At 44.7% G+C, this 16,017-nt stretch overlaps 1 protein-coding gene across 1 annotated transcript in view; it reads right to left on the reverse strand.

Annotated features, from left to right (window-relative positions):
* Positions 1-387: 387 nt before the first annotated feature.
* The window catches only part of LOC144772631 (gap junction beta-2 protein-like), a 34,326-nt gene continuing 18,696 nt past the window's right edge, over positions 388-16,017 (reverse strand). The window contains exon 2 of the mRNA XM_078657073.1: positions 388-2,787. Coding sequence (XP_078513199.1) covers positions 1,965-2,759 — 795 coding nt within the window. The 5' untranslated portion in view covers positions 2,760-2,787 and the 3' untranslated portion in view covers positions 388-1,964. The remainder of the gene's footprint in view (positions 2,788-16,017) is intronic.

Here is a 16,017-nt window from a genome sequence, read left to right on the forward strand (position 1 = left end):
GTTATCAGTGACTGAGATGTATTCAAGTTTTCCACTCGTCACTTTTTTCCCCCTCAAATTTTAATTTCAACACTGCAAGTTTTCTGGCACAATAATTGACACGACTTCACTCCAATTATTTGATTGTATTCCAAAAATAAGTTCAATAACTGCTGTTACTCTCCAAAAACATATTGGACTCACACAGTTCTTTGATGTGATAGTGTCCCTGCTCTGCACTTTGGCGGTTTAACAGTCAATGAGGCCCTGCATCGTGTAAAACACCGTGCTTGCATTGCTATTGTGTATTCTTCTTCCAAGCCAGACAACAAAGAATCCATGTTTATAAATCTTTAATCAATAATGAATCAGCCTTAAAGACACAAAAGAGTTGACACAGAGAAGGCAAGCCTTAAAAAATGATGTTTATTTGAGCTCCTGCATAGGACACTTGAAAACAATTGTCTTAATTAGAATTCACAGCTTCCACCAAGCACCCAGCAACATTGCACGTGGCAGTGAAGATTCCCATACTAGCAGCCATTAGAACAAATCTCTTTTGTAAAGATGATCAAAGGATATCCGAAGAGTGGATTCTGCAGTTTTCAATTCTCTTTCAGTCTCTTGAAGTAGACTTGTGATCCTCATGAACTTTGCATTAATAGTTGTAGCTGTCATGGAGTTATGTTTGCATAGGCAGGTAAACCTATTTGTTTCTTGGGGTTCTTCAGCAAATTGTCCTTCGTGTCCACCAGAACCCACAAGTGAATTGTATTAAGTGTGTGGAGACTTGTAAAATCTGCAACGTCAAGTAAAAAAGAAATATAACACCATATGACCACTTCGATTTCGATAAGTAGGTGGGACAGGTCTGAAAATAAGAGTACATATCCATAAACCAGTGTCCACTACAACTAATTTACTGTACGGGTCAATCTCATACTGTTGTATTTCAACACTTTTCCAAAAAGTTCAGTATGCAGACCTACTTGCGGAAAGGTATCATTTGTACGTCAACAATAAAGTCCCCATAGCACCTCCATATTTAAGCTGTTGAAGCTCTGCTTTGATCAGTGTATCAATGACCTCAACAATGTCACATAAGAACAAGCTGGTTTGGCGCAAGATGTGACCTACCACCTTTCTTACGCTTCTACCTTGTTCCCACAGTACTACCTGTATAAATCCACGGATTTGCAGATGGACATTTGGAGGTGGGGAGACCTCCACAATGCAAGGTTATGAGGGCTGAGCAAAGAAGGGGGAAATGGCAGAAGATTGCATGTCAACATTCTCAAGTTTTAACTATGTTTTTTATTTTTCATAAAAAATAAGCATCTAAACAAAGTGTGTATAGAAACAAAACACTTCTCTTTGCAAAATTGTATAAAAGTAGCAAATCTGGCAGTATGTTCAAAGCAACATCCTATAACTTACCAAATAGACTTGCTATTGGTTATAATACTGATATTCTCTTTTTTTTCTTCTATAAAATTGCATTGTGCTCTATATCAAAGACTATTACATTAAACTGCATAGCATTTTAAATAATAAGACTTTACATAAAAAAAATACTTGCGGGCAGGCAATACACTATTATTGTAATTCCGATCAATACTCGTGTAACAGTCCCAAATTAGAAATTGTTCCTTTTTTTGCCCTCTGAATTAATAAGCAAAAATAAAATGAAAACAATCACTGCAGGCACGTCCCCTGATTTGTTCTGATCATTGAGGATGGAAGATAACTGAGAAAATGCTGTTATTTCGCTTGCGTTTTTCAATGTCTGTAGTTGAATAGATTGCGAATCAGTCATCTTAATCATGTTGTATTTTGCCAAACTAATCATTGGATTAAATAATTGGGCTGATATGTTTTAAAAATTTGAATAATCTTAGAACTCCGTGAGATGAGTTGTCATCCTTCTAGGTGTGGAGGGCAATGGGATGCCATTGTCAAAGTTTCATCTAGTAGAGCACTTAACTTTAGTTCAGTTTGGACACACTGGAGACTGTGTTCTGACAGCTGCCTGAATACAGCTCGTTCATCTCGTTCTGCTCCTTTTCTTTTGGTGTCACTGTCTTGCTCTTGTGGTACTTGGCCACCTTCCTCGATCGCCTGCAGATAGCCTGGACGATCAAGAGGCACAATTCGGCCACGTTGAGCACCATGCAAATGCCAGATACAACCACCATGAAAACGGTGAAGACCGTCTTCTCCGTGGGCCTGGAGATGAAGCAGTCCACCACATTGGGGCACGGCCACGCGTCGCACTTCACCAGACGTGGCATTTGGAACCCAGTGTACATGAAGTAGAACAAGTACATGAAAGCGGACTCGAAGAGAAGCCTGAAGAAGATGCTGGTGGTGTAGGTCCACCACAAACTGCCCACGATACGGATCTTTCTCAGTTTCAATTCTTCGATTTCACCGGGGTCAAGGGCGCCATTCTTTTTCTTCCTCAGTTGCCTCTTCTCTTCATGCCTCTTGTAGGCAACATGCATGGCCACTAGGAGGGCAGGAGTGGCCACTATAATGAGCTGCAGGCTCCACAGCCTGATGTGAGAGATTGGGAAATAGTGGTCGTAGCAGACATTCTTGCACCCCGGCTGCAGGGTGTTGCAAGTAAAATCCGATTGTTCGTCTCCCCAGACTGCTTCTGCGGCCACCACCAGGATCATGATGCGGAAAATGAACAGGACAGACAGCCAGATTTTGCCGATACTCGTGGAGTGGCGGTTCACTCCTCCAATCACCTCGTGCAGCGTCCCCCAATCCATCTTTTCTTTTTTGTCTTGCTTCTAAGATCTAACGAAATAAAATGAAAGCATTAGTTGACATAGCCATCCAACACAGACTGAACACAACACAACTCTCATATCAAGGGCTGCGTGACCTAGTAGCACAAGTTTTTTTTTAAAGCTATAGCGGCTAGTAAAATAGATTAAACGTTTCCTGCAACAGTTGAGGAGATGTTCTTGCAACTTAGTGTATAAGTTTCAACCCCACAGAATAAAATCAACTTTCATCCTTCTGAAGCAAATTATTCCAGTATAAGTGAGTACTACTGTATCTGGTCTACGGGAGACAGTTCTTTATTTATTGAGTTTTTGTGCAGCATGGACTAGACCACACCCAGAGTGACAGAGTCCCTATCAAAAAGATGGTAATGGTTACTTAGACAACATAAAATAACATGGTGCTAAAATGGTACAGTAGATGAAACTTGGAGAAGATGAATGCCACCCAATTTTGGAATTATACAATAGGTCAACTAATGAGAGAACGTTAAATGCTGTAGAAAATGATGATTTCATAAAATTGGAATGAGTAAAGTATGTGATGACACCAGTCAACACAATTTGGTGGTGTACAATAGGACATTGGGGACTCTAAGCATTTAATCTCAAGAGACAATTGTCTTTGACCCTGTAGCAATGTCCTAGCTGGTGGCACCTTCTACTATGTTTGAGGGTGCTCTATACATACCCAGAGGTCATGGCTGCTAGCCTTCTCGTGTAGACTGAGCCAAGCAGTCCCTTATGACTTTATTTGTTCATGAATATCATCCAGATTGATTTTATATAATAATCACATACACCCAAACAAATGTATATCAAGACGTATTGCAGTTACCTTCAGTGAACCTGTCATTAAGGTTAACATTAGATGATTGTAGACATCTTTTTTTGCATCAGTCATGAATGTGAAATGGTGAACATCTGCTAAACATACAGAAACAAGGACAGACCATGTCCTACCGCTTCACCTTCCAATGAGCCTCTCCATCCCCAGCGCGTACCTGAAGGGAATACACACAGGCCCAGATTTACCAACACTTTGCACCAGGTTTGCTTTACGTTTCTGAGGCAAACCTGATGCAAAGTTGTATACTGGGATTTACTAACCAATGCAAATCTGGATTTGCAGTGGATAGTTTCCTAAAGAAACACAAAGTTGCGATACGAGCAGCTTTGCGTTATTTTGCCTCAAGGGGGCATTCCATGGATGGTACATGGGCATTCCCGTGCAGCAACCTATGGTTTTCATGCAAATCCCTATCTAAAAACATTCTTAGGAAGTGATTTGTGCTTAACTCTTACAAGGAGAAATGTTTTCATTTCTTTTATTTTTTTCTACTTTGCGTGCCTGCTGCACTGTACAGCCCACATAGACGGCAGGAAAAGTGTTAAATGATAGTTTTTGTAGTGGAGGGATCCTCTTCCAGTACAAAAACTATTCCATACAGAAGAAACAGACCCGTGGACAAAAGCACAAGGGTGTGTGCATTCAGGCACAGCAGCCTAGAGGGCACCAGTGTAGAGAGTTGAAAACATTGCCATATGTTAGAAGATGTGGTCTGTTCTGCTCTGGTTAGTTGCTGAGCTGCATTGAGTGAAATTGTTATAAATCTTGCCCACAGTTTTCTGCAAGGTTTGAACACTGGACAATGTACCTTCAGAATGTATCATAGGCTCCAGACCTGACAGTGCAATTGGGGAGCAGGTCAAGGCCCAATAGAGGGAAACTGACCCAAACTGACAAGTCGGATTTTCAAATTTTGAAGATGTACTGGCAGCGGGGAACATCCATTACGACGAAACTTTAACAACGCGGTACTGTTACCACGCTACTTTTACAACGCAAGTCGTTACGACTACTTGCGCTGGGGGGCGCTCCAGGATAGTAAATAGTTTTATTTACTATCCAACTCCTTCCCTAGAGTCCACGGGGACTGGAGTTGGAATAGTAAATAAAACTATTTACTATCCAGCTCCCCTCAACGCAAGTCGTTGTAACGACTTTCGTTGTAAAACTAGCGTGGTAACGATACGCGTTGTCAAAGTACGCGTCGTACCGTCATACATCCACTGGCAGCGCACTGGTACTGACTAGCAAAAAACGAGCACTGCAACAGCGCTCCAGCAGGTAGAAGATCTACATAGACAAAGGTCTGCATTGACCATGCTCCACTGCTATGTGAATGTGGAACTGTGCGCTGCCCAAAATCTCAATGCTGGGACTAAGCCTAGTGCTGAGCTGAAGTCTTATTGGCTGTCCTGCTGCTGAAGCTTCCTGTGTGGAAGCCACAGGATGCCCGCGGACTCTTGAAAAGAGGACCGCCATGAAGGTCTCTGCTCAGAAACCGGTGGAGGGCAGCGCAAGGTCCATCTGCAAATGCTGGTGAGCTGCACTGTCTGCAAGCTCCCGTCCTGTGCCAACACTGACTGGGTTTGTTTTGCTTTGTGTGAAAAGACCTAAGAGAAAGATGAGTATAATAAGTGCAATACTGAGGAATTCCGTGCTTTATTTGAGCTGGTGGCTTCCAGTGCTCGTCACTTTATTGTCAACACTTGCACCTATGACAGTCTGCCACTTGGTGGTGCTGTTTATTTTATTTGGAGATGAGCACAACAGTTGATATATATTTCAATATACATTAAAAATTAGAAATACCCGCCATACAAGCCAATCTTTGGGCGCCTGGAATAGTCTTAATTGTCACACTTGTAGGACTGTGATAGTTTTTGTTTTTGTATCGTCATTGTCATTGCTGGCCAGGGCTATGGGTGGTGCGAGCTGAGGAGGCCTCCTAGCGAGGGCCCTGGCACTTAAGCACTGTTGAGCATAATGCTATAACTCATCTGTCAGAGTAAGGGTATGCGGGTAAAGAAGTGTCAGTCAACACCTAGAAGAATTCCAGCTCCACCTGCACTTACTGTGCCTCTTTAAGCGGGTATGTAGTAAACATGGCGGAAAATGTCGCTAGCACAGCCTTTGTGTCATCAACGACTTATGCAAGGAGTATGGAGAGCAGTCGGGTTTGAATTAAGAATAAATGACCCAGAAGACAGCAAGAAGAAACAAGGAAGGGAAGCGTGGTGGGGAAGAGTTTGGATAGGACTGATATGTGAAAGGGAGTGACTTGCTTCAAAACCTTTGGTAGGGGGAGTGAGTATATGATGAGGTGATGGTGGGCACAAGTCAGGGTGCACACGGGTACACGGCATCCACCCACTATTTCTGCTAAGAAGTTGGGCCCCACAGAAATATGCTGAACTTGCCCGGGTGTAAATTTCAGACAGCAGGACATTTTCAGCAGCACCTGCAAATATGCTGCTTTCCATTCCCAACAGCAACGAGGAGACAGCGAGAAAGGTTTTTTTAGTTTCACCTCCAGCTGGGCCAAAGATATCGTCCGAAGTTGAGGGGCCATCAGGCCTCTTTTTGATCAAATAGTCTAACTGGACGTGGTCAGAAACCTCACACTTAAATGCAAATGCAACGGAGGGGAAATAAAAGCACACAGCTTGTTATCACTTCAGAGGTACTAAAGAGAGGCATTCTTTTGACTTTGTTCAGTCCCTATATGTAACTGAATGGACTGTAAGAACTTCAGATGTGTTGGTCTGCACCCGTATTTACACAAATAACAATTTAAACAGCACTATTTTATTTCTTTTACTGTGCTACTCATCCCAATGCAGGTTGTGAGAGCGCATTACATAACATACACGACAATATATCAAGTAAGTGTGTAAATCAATGTACAAGATGTGTTACATAAGATAGTGAGTTTTACAAGTTGCAGGAGTCACATGCCCATATCTCACTGTGCTACATTAGAAGAATTGCAATTTTTGAGCTGCAAGTAACAAAAGGATCTCTGTGTTGAAAGAAGTCAACCACTTAGCTCGCTCTATAAAATAAAAATCTGTCATCTTCATGTTACATGATGTGTTATGCTGGAGACACATTCACCTTCTATACTACTTTGATTCAAATCTGGAACTACACAAAACACAGATCTCTTCAGCAAAAGCGTTAATCTCCAGAGTTATCTTACAATTAATACTACTCCATGAGATGTACCGGGCACACAAAGATCTCTGCAGCACGTGCCTTAACCCCATAAAATATTTAAAAATGCAGACTTTGCAACCAATTAAGCAGAATAGATCTACTACCATGCTTCTCCTTGTTGCCAATTTCTTTGTGGTAGGGTTTTAAAAAAGCATAAATGTATTAGTTGAGGCCCATTTTTTGTGGCACAACCCCGATGCAAAATCTCATTTATTAAATCTTATAGTGCGCTTAAATGTACTCATGATATATACGATAAACATGTGAGAAGTCTTAATATCTGGTCTCACTTCTTATAATGTCACTTCCAGTGGTGCCACGTGCGATGCCATGCATTGTGATGTCATGCACTGCGATGGCATGCGCCATGATATCACTTGCATACTGCCTAACTTAGTTAGTCCCCCCACTTCTCTTTTTTAGGACTTGTACCTTGGATGATGGGAAAGAGGGGAGAGGGACTGCAGTGCCTGGTGCTTAAATCTGTGTCTGGAGGGAACTTCTAGTCTCATGGAGGCACCAGAAAAGTGAAATAGGATTATGTGGAGAAGGAGTTTTGGATGTCAATATATACTGAAGAGATAGGCAGGAAGGTTAGATTGGCTACAGAAATATATCAACAATCTTGCTTATGTTCATGTTCAGTGGTGTCTGCAGAGTGCCACCCGGCCTCTACTATGTATAATGTATCCACTTTTCACTCCGAAGGCCGGGTGTGGTTTGAGGAGGTAAATAAATGGGGTGATGGTCGTTAGAGGCCATTGCCGACGAGAATAGTCTATCTGAGTGGTATTGTGCATGTATGTTACAGCGCACAGCGGCATGCATGTGTTCCTGTCAGTGGGCCCTGCACTACAGTGTCTGCGAACACCAGAAAACAGTGGCGGCCGGCATGACTCGTAGGTGGTGAGGCAGGCACGGGGGTTTGGAGGGGGCTCGCATGAGGGGAATAAAAAAAAAAAAAAGTACTTTCCGCTGGGTGCCGCGTCTCTGCTCCTGCTCTCCTGCCTCCAACTCCAGGAACCGGAAGTAGGCAGCCAGGTTCCCTCCGCTAAGCCAATCACAATGCTGCAATGCAGCCTGCATGGAGAAGGGGAAAATGCGCAGGAGTGGTTTGGGCAGCCCGAGAGGGCCGACCAAACTGTCATTGCGCACTCAGGAGTGGGCAAACCACTCCTCCCCTGCCCTGCTTGGAGAGCAGAGTAGCCCCGCCGTCCTGCCCACCCACAAAGCAGCAGGAAGCATAAAATGATAACGCAAAGTTATTATCATTTTATGTTTCTATTATGTACGCCACACACTGCTTAAAAGCAGTGGGGCGAAGCTCCTCCGCCATAGCGGAGGAGCCGCCCCAGCGCAGAAAACCTGGCGTGAGGGAATAATTCTGTAAATGAACATTGACCCGGCAGATACTGAGCTGCACTTTTACTTAATCGGGGATAATATGTAATTTATTGTAGCAATGGATGTTAGCTCAGCACTTCACAAGCAGCAGAGATACACTCGCCCTCAGGGCCCCAGGCAGTTTCTGCTCAGGTTTCACGCGCCTTTGGCAAACTTCCAGTTGAACTTTCACTTCATGTCGTAGAAGGGGTTCCTCAATCGGCTACTCCTGCTTCGTGGCACAATCCAAGGGAAACTCTTGGGGTCCCCTAAACGTGCTGGAGACTGTTCCATGGCATCACACGGGGGTCTTCCTGTGCTTGTGCATTGTGTGACTCATTCTTTGCTAAAGAACCAGCAGTTATTTGACCATAGCTTCATACAGAAGGCCCTGCAAGCTGAATTACTGACCACCATTATCTGCTCTGTGGATCTCTTGGTGCAGTCCAGGCTTCTGGGTTGTCGTTTGCCAAAGGCTATTTGTCTTGTCTATGCTCCTTTCACTTATGTAAACCTGTTTTTCAGAAAGTTGTACCTGATATTTTCAGCAATGCACGCAACACATCATTTGGTGGCGACTCTAAAACACATCTAATAGTGCATTCATGCCGTGAATAAGAGTTGAAAACGGGCACTTCTACAAAGAGCCACGTGACACCATTTCCCCAGAGGCACAGAGAGATGAAAGGCCAATTCACATTGTTTCTGCACCTAAGAAGAAAGAAATTTTGTGCCAAAATAGTACATTTAATTTATGTTTCGCAGCTCAGATGTACATGGAATATGAGGAACATATAGACCCGATGTATCAAAGACTGTAAAAAGTGGTTTCAGATTGTGCACTGACTTTTTGAGACAAGTTTTTAGGTCTTGGCTAGGCAGCGCATGCGCTGTCTCTTAGAGACATGCTGTATCTACTCTGTGTGTTTTACAAACGCCCATCATTTGTTATCTGTTCTTTTTCCTGCCACTCCAAAATCCTTGCTTTTCAGCTGTGGTTTGCCTGTATTTGTCCCTCCCTCATGTCTTTGGTTCCCTCCCATGGCGACTGGCCCCATAACATGAAGTCGTGCCCTTCAGTCTATTTACGTTTGTTTTGGCGGATTATTTCTCTTTTTTTGGGCTTGTTTTCTGAAGGTTTCTCAGGTCTCTGCATCCCCTCCCACAAAACTTCTTCCCCACTACTCCTCCCAGGTTGCCGCTTACTGCCACCACCATCCCCTCCTAGGTCATCGCTTGTCCGCACCCACCATCCCTCCTAGGTCAGCGCTTGTTTTTATTCTGCACAGCTCCAAATACTCACTGTCTCTCCTAGCGGCTGCAGCTGTATTTTAAATGCAAGTATTGAGTCAGATTTTTTCTGACAACCTGGAGAAAGTTACAATTGCAGTAGGATTTCAGTGTTTAAATTACAGTGCATGCTTTTTTTTAGCGCAATTAAAGTCCCTTCAAACATGGCGGCCTTCCGTATCCAATAGTAGTAGCTAGTTGTGTCCGCCTTCTTGCTCTGTGCCTGCAACTGGTCACATGTGAGGGCATTCACTACGACACCTCTGAGCTCGCAGACTGGCTTGAGATCAGAATGTTAATGTATGGTGGGACTCCCGCTCATCTCCAGCGCAGTGGTTAGCTGAATTTCCTAACATTACACATTGCCTGTGGGTCCTCTTCCCTGTTTTCTGGATTGTCAAGTTGTCGTTGAGGATACTTGTTAGGGTGAAGCAGGTCATTAATTACACCGTAAAGGTGAGGGAGGCAATACGGGAACGTTCGGGACCCAAGTAGCGGGATGAGGGAATTTGCTCAGCATTATACTACCTGTGCATTCCATGCTGCTCCCCACATAACAAGTTGACCTTCATCTATGTTAAAAAAAAAAAACATGGAAACACGTGTGCAGTATGCACTGTCAAGATAGCAAAGACTTGGGCTCAACCGCACCAAAAATTGACAAGCATTTGCAATAGGTCTCGCATTTGCGAGAGTTTGAGCTAATGGCGTTGTAAATGACAATGGCTTTTATTTATGTGTTATGAAAACCTGTAAGGAGTGCGTAAACATGCACTTTGTACTTAATAGACGTTGCTTCTCGTAAGCAAGGACTATAAGTACAAACTGGGTGTTTGCAGGTTTTCAAAACGCTTAAATAAAAGCCAGTCATTTCAAATGCCAATAGCTCAAACTCTCACAAATTGCCAGACCTATTACATTGGAAATGCTTGATAGTTTTGCAATGTGGCAAATGCACCACTAGGTCGCATTGCAAAATATTGAGGTAGAGAATGTTTTGAAATTACCTGCCCAATAAATATTAATTAGGCAGGTCGCTGTTTGTGGCCCCTTGGGGCTGGCAGCAAACACAGGGATGTTGGCCTGCAAGGAACGGCAATGTTTGTTCAGTGTTTGCATACCCAAACAGGATATTTTGTCAAAGCAGCCTCTGTTCACTAAAATAAACTGGTACTTCTTCAAAAAACACATCCCATTCGGGAAGTTATCAGGGGAGAAGGCAATGGTCCCTTGGACTGCTGCCTGATCTCCCCTGGTCACCCCACACAATACCCCAAAGGGAAGTTATCCAAAGAGAACAGCTTCCCCCTTCCGAATTAGTTATCACCTCCTTTGGGGAGTAGGAAACTATTCAATGGGTTACAACCGCAATGGTGGTCGCAAGCCATTGATACATACTATAGACATCGCAATTAGGAGGTATCGCCTCCATGCCTACGATGGTAAACCCATTTTGTACATCAGAAATGCTTTTGACTCACAAAATGGATTCAATGCCACCAAAAATAAATGTTGAGGTTGCAAACCCTGTGATTTTGTGAATTCCAGTGATGAGGACTTCAAAATTACTTGGCGCACGAAGCCCACAATTTGTACCCAGTGTGGCAGATTTTCTAATACCATAGGTTTAGCGTTACATGTGGGAAAGAGGAAGTGTGAAATCTATTGATCGCCTATGGCTCGAAAGTTTGTTCATATTCGCAGACATTTAGTGGGGTCATTTCCACACTGGACACGTGTGAGTTATTGTGCTTCCAGTGTGGAAATGTCAATCTGCATCCTAAGCCAGCATACATCTGGGTATTTACGGCCTCTCTACACATGCAGCAGCATGAGCTAGAATTGCAGTGAGGTCTTGCGATGGCTGTTTCACCTTGGCAGGGGCGTCTTAACAGCATTATAGGCCCCCAGCAAAGCAGTGCACTGGGGCCTGCCTACACAACCACTCACAGGAATAACAATATTTAACAGAAAAATTGTGTTAATTCTGGTCTGCATGGGTTCCCTATGCTCGTGGGGCCCCCGGACAACTGCCCAGCGTGCCCATGCTTAAGAGTGCTCCTTAGAGGTGGACATAAGTGAAAAGCACCAACAATACAGAGGTCAGAGTGAATAGCATAACCTATAGGCGACAAGTAAGAACCCGGATAGAGCTGGTGATTTACCCCGGTGTTATTTCAATACAAATTCCCAAGTCCTTAATAATAGGTATTGAAATTCTTGATTACAAATTCCTTACTATCTCAGTCTTGGTGACATGCGTATAACCCGTGAGTTAAGCAGTTTTCCTCTGGTGACATTTGCACTGTCCAAATAGATATTTGTTTGCACTGATCAAACAGAGCGTTAACAACATATGTACTGACTGAAAAGAAAGTTTTGCACTTCCAAAATGGGCCAGTCACTGGTGCACAGGATGCAACCTGTCATTTGTGGCAAAACTCCAGCCTTTTTCTGACCCCTCCCTTCGGCACTAATACGTTTTAATGTCAGCAGTTTGGCAGATTTCCGTTTGACGTCATGAATATTTAAAAAGAAAAACTTGCAGGGCGTTGGGAATTAATTATTGAGTTAGTCAATGCATAGTTTTGATTTGATGGCAGGATGCCAGGACTGGAAGCTTACAGGTAATTTACGACCAGCTAAATAATGATGCTAATGTAAAAAAAAAAAAAAAAAAGCCTGGACACAGTATGTGCGAACACTTTTTAGGTGTATGTTTGACTTTTTAAGCTGTAGAAGAATATTACACGTCACAAGCAAACATTACAACTAGTAATACTGTGGATAGGTTGATGGCTTTGGAGGAGCGAAATGGTAATGTTACACTTTGTAGCAACAATTCTAACCTCCTTATCATACGGTGATTAACAAATGGGGTTTGGAATTTTATTTATTTCGAAGAGGTGTCATCTAACATCATAAAGAATTGCATTCAGCCAGTCCTAAACTCAGAACATGGCGGTTCTTTCTCTCGTGCTGAAGGTGCAAGTGGACCAGGATGTGGAAGAGATTAAGGATGCTTGACTAAGTTTTATGAATGTGTCCTGTACTTTAATGCAAACACATACATTCTGAAACAACTATGAGTAAATACACCACTTTGTAAAGTATTCTTTTAATGAACACTAGAGGGCGCGCGCGATCTGTTTGGTTGAGAAGCTGAAACTCGTTTCCAGCGCAGCTCGTGTTAGGCTGTCTGACATGCGCGTGACATGTCCCCTTAACCACGTCCCATTCCATGTCACCCCTAACTCCCTGCGACATGCAGAAGGGGGAGGGGGGGCTACTCATCACAGTTATATACGATAGAAAATCAATCTGAAACGCTTGATCGAGCAGTTTAAACAATAGCACGGTTCTATAGCAGGTAGATGCACACTTGAATCAATGGGCTCTCATTGGTAACACAATACCTGAATTTGTTAATGAAAAAAACACAAAATCTGCAACCCACTGGGAAACTCAAGTAGAGACACAGAACAACGTGAAATGCTACACCCTTAGAAACAGAAGTACATTCTAACAGAAAGTCTATACACTGAAGAATCCTAGACACAAGCAACCGAGGGCCAGGCACAAGGGTAGCGGCCATCTTAGAGATCAAAGAAGGACAACACAGTCATACCTGAAAGCAGAGCAAGACTGAATATGTAAATGATGCAATCTGGGACTCACTGAGAGTGAACTATGCTTCCTCGTGCATTGTTCCAAACAGGAGGAAACAAGACAATGATCATAAGGAAAACTTTCATGCAAAGTGGCTAACTTCACTAAGCAGAAAATGAGCAGAAGAGCCACACCCTCCTAAGAAACGACCCAGGAGATGGCATAAAGCAGCAGAATACTCTTCAGCCTGCAGCAGCATGAGAGCTGCAAAGACTTGCATGCAGAACAGCACTGTAGCACCAATGAAGGCGCAAAACGCCAGCCCTACTTTTTAACCAATGAGGCATATCCATGCACCACCACTGGACTGAACTGAAAGGAATGGGTCTCAATGCAATGTCAGGAACACTAACGTCGAACTAGCCCCTCACAGCTTACTTTTAAGTGTCCATTGGTGATCATAACACATTGATACCGAAGCACACCCTAGGTCACAGTCCAACTAGTCACCTATCAGTCCCTTAAAGATTATTCCAAAGTGGAAGATTTTTTTTTTATTTAGTACATTTTTTTTATTGATAAAAAAAATATAATCAGACACGCGTTTCGCCTTTCAACAACTTTTTCAAGGCTTAATAGTATCCATTAAGAACTTGATGTCTGCAGGAAAACTTGATATACCTCTTTTTTGAGGAAGCCGAAAAATGCTGCTTCGTTGAACACTTATTTTAAGAGGCTAGAAATATCCCAGAGCCATAAAGGGACCGTTCCTACTTCTGAAAAGAGCAAGAATTATGTAGTAGCTGCGAAGTACAAAGTGATGCTGCGGTAGTAACCACTTTGATAATTGCCATAAAGCACTGTCTGGTCAGTCGATTAAATTAGAGTGAGTGTGTCAGGAGGGCATTGATAAGCCCTTAGCTGAAGTGTCTGTGTTCAACCCGGAGGTCGAATGAAGTCCCCATAGGGCCTGGAGGTCAAATGAAGCCCCACATAGTGCCTGGAAGTCGAATGAAGGATTGATCAACGTGACCACTTGGACTGTGACCTGGTGTGTGCCTCAGTACCAATGAGTTATAATTCGGTATTGTGAACTAGTGATACACAATGTTATACACCCTATTGGTAGCAGGGTGTATTGATACCATGAAAGCACCGTATTTATTTGTCAGAATTACCTTTCAGTGTATGTTTTGGCACTTTAACTCCAACTGTATTGTCAAGGATGTGAGATTTTATAAACCACTGCTTCCAGGAGGTTTGACATTGAATTTTTTTGTGATCATGTCCCAACTTGAGCAGAGTCACAATTGAACATTGATGAGGTGTGCTGTGCAGCCGATAGCGCCGTCAAACCTTATTTCCTAGCATGCAGTTATTTCCTGCTTCTACAGTCATTCTTATGGTCAAGGTTATTATTTGGAGGCTTCTTATATCAATCAATCAATCAATCAATCATGCCATTTGTATAGCGCACTACTCACCCGGGAGGGTCTCAAGGCACTTGGGGGGAGGGGGATGCTACTGCTCGAACAGCCAGGTCTTGAGTTGTTTCCTGAAGGCGAGATGGTCCTGGGTCAGCCGAAGGTGGATGGGGAGGGAGTTCCAAGTCTTGGCAGCCAGGTAAGAGAAGGATCTTCCTCCGGCGGTGGCTCTTCGGATGCGTGGTACGGCTGCGAGGGCGAGGCTGGTGGACCGTAGCTGGCGGGTGGGCGTGTAGAAGGTCCGGCGGTCATTGAGGTACTTGGGGCCCAGGTCGTGGAGAGACTTGTGTGCGTGGGTGAGGAGCCGGAACATGATCCTCTTGTCGACGGGGAGCCAGTGCAGGTTCCTCAGGTGGCTGGAGATGTGGCTGCGTCGGGGGACATCCAGGATGAGTCGGGCGGAGGCGTTCTGGATGGGCTGGAGTCTTTTCTGTAGCTTGGCTGTGGTTCCGGCGTAGAGGGCGTTTCCGTAGTCCAGTCGGCTGGTGACGAGTGCCTGGGTGACAGTCTTCCTGGTCTCGGTCGGGATTCAGCGGAAGATCTTGCGAAGCATACGCAGGGTGTTGAAGCACGATGAGGAGACGGCGTTGACTTGTCTGGTCATCGAGAGGGAGGGGTCCAGGATGAAGCCCAGGTTGCGTGCGTGGTCGGTTAGCTTGGGTGCGGTGCCCAGGGCTGGGGGCCACCAGGAGTCGTCCCAGGCGGAGGGCGAAGATCCCAGGATGAGGACTTCCGTCTTGTCCGAGTTCAGTTTCAGGCGGCTGTCCTTCATCCACTCGGCGACGTCTTTCATCCCTTCGTGTAGGCAGGTTCTGGTGGTGTCGGGGTCTCTGGTGAGGGAGAGGATCAGCTGGGTGTCGTCGGCGTAAGAGATGATGTTGAGGTTGTGCTGGCGTGCGATGGCTACGAGAGGTTTCATGTAGATGTTGAAGAGGGTGGGGCTGAGTGAAGATCCTTGCGGGACGCCACAGATGACTTCGGTGGCCTCGGAGCGAAACGGGGGGAGGCGGATTCTTTGTGTTCTTCCGGCGAGGAACGAGATGATCCACTCCAGTGCCTTCTCTTGGATACCGATGTTGCTGAGGCGCTGGACTAGGGTGCGGTGGCAGACCGTGTCGAACGCAGCGGAGAGGTCCAGGAGGATGAGGGCCACTGTTTCCCCCTTGTCGAGCAGGGTCCGGATGTCGTCGGTGGCTACGATGAGGGCGGTCTCGGTGCTGTGGTTGGCTCTGAAGCCGGACTGCGAGGGGTCGAGGGATCCGTTCGTCTCGAGGAAGGCGGTCAGCTGTCTGTTGACGATCTTCTCGATGACTTTAGCAGGAAAAGGGAGGAGCGAGATGGGGCGGAAGTTCGAGATCGGTGGGGTCCGCTGTAGGTTTCTTCAGGAGGGCGCTGATCTCGGCGTGCT

The sequence above is a fragment of the Lissotriton helveticus genome, chromosome 8, assembly GCF_964261635.1.
Source record: "Lissotriton helveticus chromosome 8, aLisHel1.1, whole genome shotgun sequence".
NCBI lineage: Eukaryota > Metazoa > Chordata > Amphibia > Caudata > Salamandridae > Lissotriton > Lissotriton helveticus.